This window comes from Alexandromys fortis, unplaced genomic scaffold, assembly GCF_014885135.2.
Source record: "Alexandromys fortis isolate MF-2015 unplaced genomic scaffold, M_Fortis_MF-2015_v1.1 scaffold_19, whole genome shotgun sequence".
Lineage (NCBI taxonomy): Eukaryota > Metazoa > Chordata > Mammalia > Rodentia > Cricetidae > Alexandromys > Alexandromys fortis.
This window is the reverse complement of record NW_026067890.1, coordinates 186,546-194,631: the sequence shown is the minus strand read 5'-3', so window position 1 is coordinate 194,631 and position 8,086 is coordinate 186,546. Positions and strand designations below refer to the sequence as shown.

At 34.6% G+C, this 8,086-nt stretch overlaps 1 protein-coding gene across 2 annotated transcripts in view; it reads right to left on the bottom strand.

The window, feature by feature from the left end:
- Positions 1-8,086, bottom strand: part of Col11a1 (collagen type XI alpha 1 chain) — a 163,766-nt gene that overhangs the window by 110,154 nt on the left and 45,526 nt on the right. For both annotated transcript variants that reach the window (XM_050155901.1, XM_050155826.1), the window contains one exon: positions 4,706-4,834. In XM_050155901.1, the coding sequence (XP_050011858.1) occupies positions 4,706-4,834 (129 nt within the window). The remainder of the gene's footprint in view (positions 1-4,705; positions 4,835-8,086) is intronic.

The following is an 8,086-nucleotide window of genomic DNA, read 5'->3' as shown; positions in this document are numbered from 1 at the left end:
ATATATATGTGTATATATATATATATATATAGAGAGAGAGAGAGAGAGAGAGAGAGAGAGAAAGAGAGAGAGAGAGAGAGAGAGAGAAAGAGTCCTCAATCTGGCCTCAAACTTGCTGTGCACCCAAATACGGCATTGAGCTCTTGATATTTATGCCTCCACCATGCAATTTCTTGGTTACAAGTATGTAACCACCATGTCAGACATTTATGTAAGTATTAAGTAAGAACAACGCACCAAAGAATAATGCTTCTGTAGCTACCATCACTCATGTGGGAATATAAAATATTGAGTATACATATAACTGGCTTAAAATAAAATATAAAAAAAAGAAATATTTGCAGGTCATTTTTTTTGTTTAGAGTTTTAAATCTAATTAAATTATACAATAAAAACTAAATAATACAATAAAATACAAAATTATACAATAAAAAGAAAAGAACGATCAGTAAAACAATGAACAGTTAGTTTTAAGTTTGATTATTAAGAGAGCATTTAGGCTAAGTTCTGGGATATGAAGATGAATTTGTAAATGTCTGTCAATATTTATCAGAGTAATTAATTTATGTCAAGGTTCTGCCAGAAGAAAAAAGGTCTTTCAATCTTCATAATTCTCTCTACTCCTGGATCTTTCTGCAAATTAGAACTGCCAGAATTCTCACAGGAGAAGTAAAGCACCTGGTAAGTATGCTTCATCAAGCCGTGGAACATATCTTTTTCAGGGGATAACTCAAGAGTCAATCAGAAGGACTGCTCCTTGTAGTCTCATTATTTTACTACCTGCCTAGTCACTCCTTTAAAAAACAACAACACTATTTAGCATACGTAAATGATTCTTTGTTTACATGAAGCTGTACAACATACTTCGGAGGATACATTTCACTTCTCACTAAGGAATTTTGAAATATCCTGAAAATAGGTATAGAGAAGTACTGGTTGTGATCAATGAAAAGCCCTGAAACCCTGGGAGGGGAAAATAAAATAGATTTTACAGGAGGAATGGAGGTGGGTGTGTATGGAAGCATGAGAGGTCAGTGTGTAGTGAGATGAGAGGGAGAGAGGGAGGAGAGACATGGCTGGAACTGGGGACATTTGAGTGGCAGTGTGGAAACCTAGCGCAGTTGAAGCCTCCTGTAAGGTATGGAGGTGATCCTAATGAGAACTCCTAGTAGTGCGGAATATATAGACAGTCTCAGATGTCCATCTCTTGTATCTAGGCAAGGCTTCTAGGGATGAGACTGGGTTACATTCAATTGAGTTGTTGACTAAGAAGGGTTTCATAGAAATCCCCAAACAACCCAGGCTGTTGCTAGGACAAAGGGTTGATATCTGAAAAACTAAAAGTGGTACTCCAATGCTGAGGACAACATCTACACAACTCATTGAACATAGGGAAGTCACGCTGGTGCCTACACGGAGCCATCACCCTTATGTTCTGGGTTCTTTGGTACTGGCACAAGCTACACTCAGGAGAGGCATGGATACTAACCCAGTCACAAAACGTTTGACCTACAATCTGTCCTGCTTGCAGAATATGCTAAGGCAGTGGAGGAACAGAACAGGTAGGAGTGACCAACCAGTGTCTGATTGACTTAAGATCCACTTCCATGGGAGGAAGCCATATCCAACACTGCTTGGGTGACTAAGAGCCAGAGACTAAATAGCCCAGCGACTTAGGGTAAAAACAACCACAATTGGTCTCAAAAACAAAACAAAAACTAAAACAAAACAAAAATAAAAAGTATCATGAAATTGTTCCAATGATAATTCTGTTATATACATAGATCTGTGCCATATCCAGTCATCATCGGAGAGACCTCCTCTGGCATCAGATGGGAACAGATGCAGATACCCACAGCCAGACGTTATGCAGAGAAAGAATCTAAATAAAAGGCCTCCAAGAGGTCCCTCTGCTAAGGGCTTTGGTAATTCCCCCATAAGAGGAGGTTAGAGGGACAGTGGGGACAGAAACGACGTAAGACAGTGATAGGGGAAAACAAAGCCATCTGATTCAACTAAGCGAGATTCGTCTGAGCTCACAGATACTCAGTCAGCAAGAACATGGCCTACATGGGTTGGGTCAGCACCATGTCTTCTGTCTATTTATTATGGTTTTTAGCTGGGTGTTTTTATGGAATGATTGGCTGTGGGAACATGTGGGTCTCCTACACTTATGCCTGCTCTTCAGACACCTTTCCTCAGGGTGGGTTGCTATGTTCAACTTCAATATATTAGTTTTGCTTCATCTTGCTGCATTTTATTTTGTCATCTATGGTTGTTATCCCTTACAGACCCATTTTTTCAATAAGGGGTGGAATTGGAGTGGATCCAAAGGGGCAGGGAAGTGATAAGGAACTGGAAAGAGTAGAGGGCTGGGAAACTGTAATAGGGTGCATTGTATGGAGAGGAGAATCAAATAAAATAAAAGAAAAACAAGTGAAAAAAAATAAAAAGTAAAAAACAAAAATAATAACAAAAAAACTCACAAAAAACAAAAGCGTGCTGTGACAGATAAGTTAAATTTACTTCATGAATACTCCAGGGGAAACCTGTAACGCCTCTGAAGATGAGGTTTCTGAAATTTTTTTTCCTCACTTTTTTGTTCAGCAGAAAAAAAAAATAGTGAAGTCGTAAAATACTGTGCCTTGATGAGAACTGTCACTGACAACAGACACTAACAAAAAGATGGTGTGAGACATCCGTATTAGCAAGTTAGGTTTCTTAGTATTAAAAGAAAAAAACCCAACCATATAGAACTACAGAACGCTAATATCTAATGTCTTACAATTGCCTGTAAGTCAGGAAGATAATTTAACATGATGAGAATATCCGAAAGAGACATAATCTTGATATCACTTATGCTTCTGTGTCAGGCAATGTAAACCCACTGCTGAAGGAAGATGTTTGTTCTGGATGGGAATCTACCTAGAGAGTACATCTCTCATCCCATGGTAAGGATGGAACTGCAGCTTAGCACACACAGATGAGTTTAGAATGGATTAGATGTGTTACGTGAGGGAAAAAGAGGTAGAAAAAAATACAGATTTGAGTCACCTTACCTAGGGAAGTTCACAAATAGATTAATGGAATATTAAACAATGTACTGACCCATGTTCCACATTACACTTTATGTTTAGACTTGAAAAGATGACATTGCTTTGATATTTGTTTAGGCAGACTACCTGAAAATTAACTAGGAAAATACACATTTAGTATATAATGACACATTTAATGGCTATCATTGAAAATTATAATAAAAATCACTTATTTTTATTTTTTAGGATTAATATAAAATGTTTAATTCGTTCAAGTATAAGTGTAGCTAATTAGGGGGAGTAAGAGTAATTCTTCCTCAAAAAAAATTAAAGTAAAACTTTTCACTATTGGCACACTACATTATAAGCTGTCAATCACGACTCCAAAGAACACCTGCTTCTCTTCTTCTACTAAGTAGAACCATGTATTTACTATAACACTTTATTTTACTTATAAAAGTGGCAACTGTCAAATGAATATCATTAGTTTTGAACGCAGCAATACTGACACACTTGACATATCAGCTATAGAAACTAACCCTAACATAATGGTTTTTCCCATTGAAACCACCAAAAATATATTTAGTGAGTCATAAGGGTATAAAAGACTAATTCACTTGAACAATGTGCAAACAAAACATTCAAGTAATTTTCCTTAACTCTTTCATACTGGTCTTGCTGCTGTCTCTGAAGACTATTCTGATTTCAAAAAAAAAAAAGGACGAATGTTAAATTGTAATAAAAATTTAGACAACAGAATACACTAGGATACATTACAAGCTAAAATACTGTGAAAATTTTGCAACTTTGAATTATAAAAACCAAAACGGTTTGTATCAGTTATAACAATAAAGGAAAAAATGTCCATTTATTCTGAGTAGTTTAAATTCAAAACATCGCATCAAATCATGTAGATTTTAAAAGTAACATGTACACTACTTGAGGTATTTTTTAAAAAGACTTTTGGTCTTAAAATTCAAATCCCCTTTTACAGTTTGAATCCCTTAGTTTTCAGAAAATAAATGGGAAAAGATAGTTTTCTCAGAAAATAAAACACCAATTGGTATCCAGGACCAATGTGTAGTCCTGGATAGGAGCAATCAGGTTGGATATGTATTTGAAAGAGAGTTGAGGGGAGTACATGGGAGAGCTAGGGAGGAGGAAAGGGAAGGTGGGAAATGTAATTATATAATCTTAAAAATGTTTTACATTATGTTAAAACAAAAACAATACTTCCAATATAAATTAAAACACCAACTATTTCGGGTTTGATTTGTCTACTTTCCTATGAGAAAAGAAATACTTTTTGAAAATTAAAAAATAAGTAAGCTTCTGATTATATAATAGGGCCTAAAATCTTCAAGACCAATCTCGGTTTTTTTTTTCTCTTCATTCAGTATGAAATATCAAAAGTTGAGAAATGGCCATTACATCATAAGACATGCTCTCCCCATAGTAAGAGGTTTTAACTGATTAAAGCAAAGAGCTGAAATACAGTGTTAAGTAATTCACTGTGAAAAAGAAAAATAAAGTACTATATTCTTCTCAAAATATTCAAGAACTCTTACTTGAAAATATAGTTTAATTAAACTGGGTAAATATGCTTTAAATGGAGGTCACAGCCCCCCCCCCCTCTGGACCTGAGGGCCTCCTCTGCCCTGCATCCTCACCTCGTCTACCTGTGGCTCCTGAGCTTGAGCAGCAGCCTTCGATGTTGAGTCACAGTCTGGACTGTAATGGTCACAGTAGTCATAAGCTGCCTTGGGATCATCCGTGATCAAGAACTGCTGAATATCGCCCTACAAAGAGTCAGACGAGGAGGTAGTCAAGCAGAGGCAAATACACAGGCCTTTGACATGTTTTTAAGGTCACAGTAGCCTACATTCCAATGTACAAAGAAGGGAAATTACTTAAATGCTTATCATTATAAAGAAAAGTCTCATAAGACTGAGAAAATCATAATCAATTACACTGTTCCACCTTACTGTCTGCTATAGAAAATCTACTGTACATTGATCTACTTATTAATATTCAGCTTTACAGAATTCACAATTAAATATACATAGTAAAATACAAATGAAAGACATGGGAGAGAAACTGAACTTCAGTGGCTAAAATGTTGATTAGTTTACACTAAATTGTTGGTTCAGGAAAAGAAAATGCTCACCCACTATGATAAACTCATAATATAGTAGAAAATATACATAATAAAACATAGATTTGTACTGCTTGCTTATAGCATTGTATTTTTTTTTCTTAGTTTGGACATGGAAATAACTGTTCCATTATATGGTAATGAACAAGGATTTTCCTTTTGCCATGTTAACTAGCTAGAACCTTCAAGTGTCTCAGAAGGTTTTCTGAATGTACAGGACATCTACTAATTTAAATCTTCTTTTTTGCTGCTCAGGGTCAGTAATACATGAGCTACGAGGACCTTTTAATGGATTTACATACCATTCTTCTCTCTAACCAGAGGGAAGCTGAACTCGAATCCGTTACATTTTTTCAAGTAGTTTCATTTTGTTATTAACTTATAAGTTTGTGTCTCTAAAAACTCTTTGAACACACATATGTATCTATGTATGAATGTTAGTATGTATGGACATATGTACATATTTATGTATGCATGCATGTATGCTCAGGTAGCACTCCAAATAAGGAGAAAAAACTAATTTAGTTTCTACTAAACATGAAATACAGCAATTGCAGTTAACATCTAGGTGAAAAATACTATGGGACTTCTAATTGTCACACTGTTATTAATATTTCCCATAGTTACTTGCCTATATCATGAAACGCTATAAGAAGTTGACCAAATAAACAATTTTTCTGCATGACTTTTCAATATTTTCTGAATATATAGGTGAATTATGTCATTGATGACTAATTTTTGGCATATAAGTACCTAAAATATATTGACAGCACTTCACAAGCCAAAACTCATCAATGAAGCACACAGTAGCCACATCTGGGCTGTTAGAGATGAAGACACACCCATAAAATGAGAACACTGAATGCACACTTGTTTATTCTATTGCCCCATAAAGCAATAATTTGGCAATGCTGGGCACAGCTAGTACATCGAGGAATAATGTCACTGGTGGTTTTAATTAGAAATTCTAATTCTTAATTTTTTTCCTAATTACCTGGGATTATCAGTCCCTTTAGTTGAATTGAAATGAACAAATTGAGAAATGCTATCTAACATCTATTCCAGAGTTACAAATTATTAAGTTCCATATTTAATGGCTAAAATACAAAAAATATAGTGTCTCATATATTAATTCTATTTCTTAAACAGATTTTGAAAGGAATATTGTTTTTCCAACCACTTGCTATTCTATTTATAGGTCTTTACTTCTCTAATGGAGTGTTGCTAATGTTTCCACTATAAATTTCTATTTCAGCATTTAATGGTTAGCGGTAAAATATAGTATTGGAAAAAATTGGAAATTTCTGTAAAAATCCAATAGCACTATTTTCCCAGAAAGTATTTCACAGTGTTTTGTATTAATCATATGTTGTGTTGTATGACAGTCTATAAATAAACCTGAGTATCATAACAGGTGTAATGAGCTGTAAATATTATTTTTAATGCTACAACATTTTCCAGAGCTAGAAAGGGGCAAAATTATGAAATAAAACTAGCCTCTGTATTACTGTAACATTAGAGGCATGAAAAAGATGTCTTCATTCTATAATGCTCTAAAAGACAAGATTGAGATAGAATTACTTCATGATCTACAGCTGTGTCAACTAGTTCTATATAATAAATAATTCTCATATAGACTGTAGGGACTTATTGGAAAATGGCTACATGATTGTAAGAAAACCAAATCAAATCTTTGTAAACAAATAAATGGCACTTTCCTTTGTTGAAAATTCTCACTAAAACATTTATCACTGCCAATTATAAACATAATTATGTAAGCTTCTTCCATACCAAAAATGAATGCATACATTAACTCTTACTAGTTTGGGTTTGATCTCTTCTCTGTCTCTCTCCAAGTCACACACACACACACACACACACACACACATACACATACACAGACACACACACCATCACCACACACAAACACTACCACACCTCATTTAGTAAATTTCCATGATGATGGTTTATTTCTATTTTCTGCTCTGGAAATGCTTACACAATACCCTATGTAGCATTTTAATTGAGATCCAGTATATAAATAATCATGCTTACTAAAATAAGGTATCATATAAAATCCATCTAATATATGTGAGAATTAAGACTCTTATTTTAAGTCCAACTGTCGCTTGGTGTAAGACCACTAAGTGTTTGGTTGAGTTCAACTCCAAGATGGCCAAGCACTGACTGTGCCATATAGCAGTGAACCTCACAGAATAAACAATGAGAATCCAGGCTCAGATAAATTATTATAATTAACACATGACCTAGCTGAATGATATGACTGTTAGATGGATCATCTGATTGAAAAAGAACCACAGGGATGGCATTAGACATTCATATGTAACTGGGCAGCTTCATGGGATGCTGTGCTTATTCTTCCTTACAACTGAGATATGATGATCTCTTCAATGTCAAGAAATTAGTATCCACACTTTCCGTAGGTTGTCAGTTTTCTCTAAGTCTCAGAACTAAGTTCCAATATTAAAACCGGAATTTCTTATATTGTAAAAGTTCCATTTCCTGGGTTGAGAAACAAATCAGAGAAACATCACCCATCACAATAGCCACAAATAGCATAAAACATCTCAGAGAACTTCCAACCAAAAAAGCGGAAGACTTGTATGACAAAACTTTAAATCTTTGAAGAAAGAAATTGAAGAAAACACCAGAAAGTAGAAAGATCTCCCATGCGCTTGGGTAGGTAGAATTAACATAGTAAAAATGGCAATCTTACAAAAAGCAATCTACAGATTCAATGCAATGGCCATCAAAATCCCAGCAAATTTCTTCACAGACCTCGAAAGAACAATACTCAACTCATATGGTAAAGCAAAAAAAAAAAAAAAAAAAAAAAAAAAAAAAAAAAAAAAAAAAAAAAAAAAAAAAAAAAAAA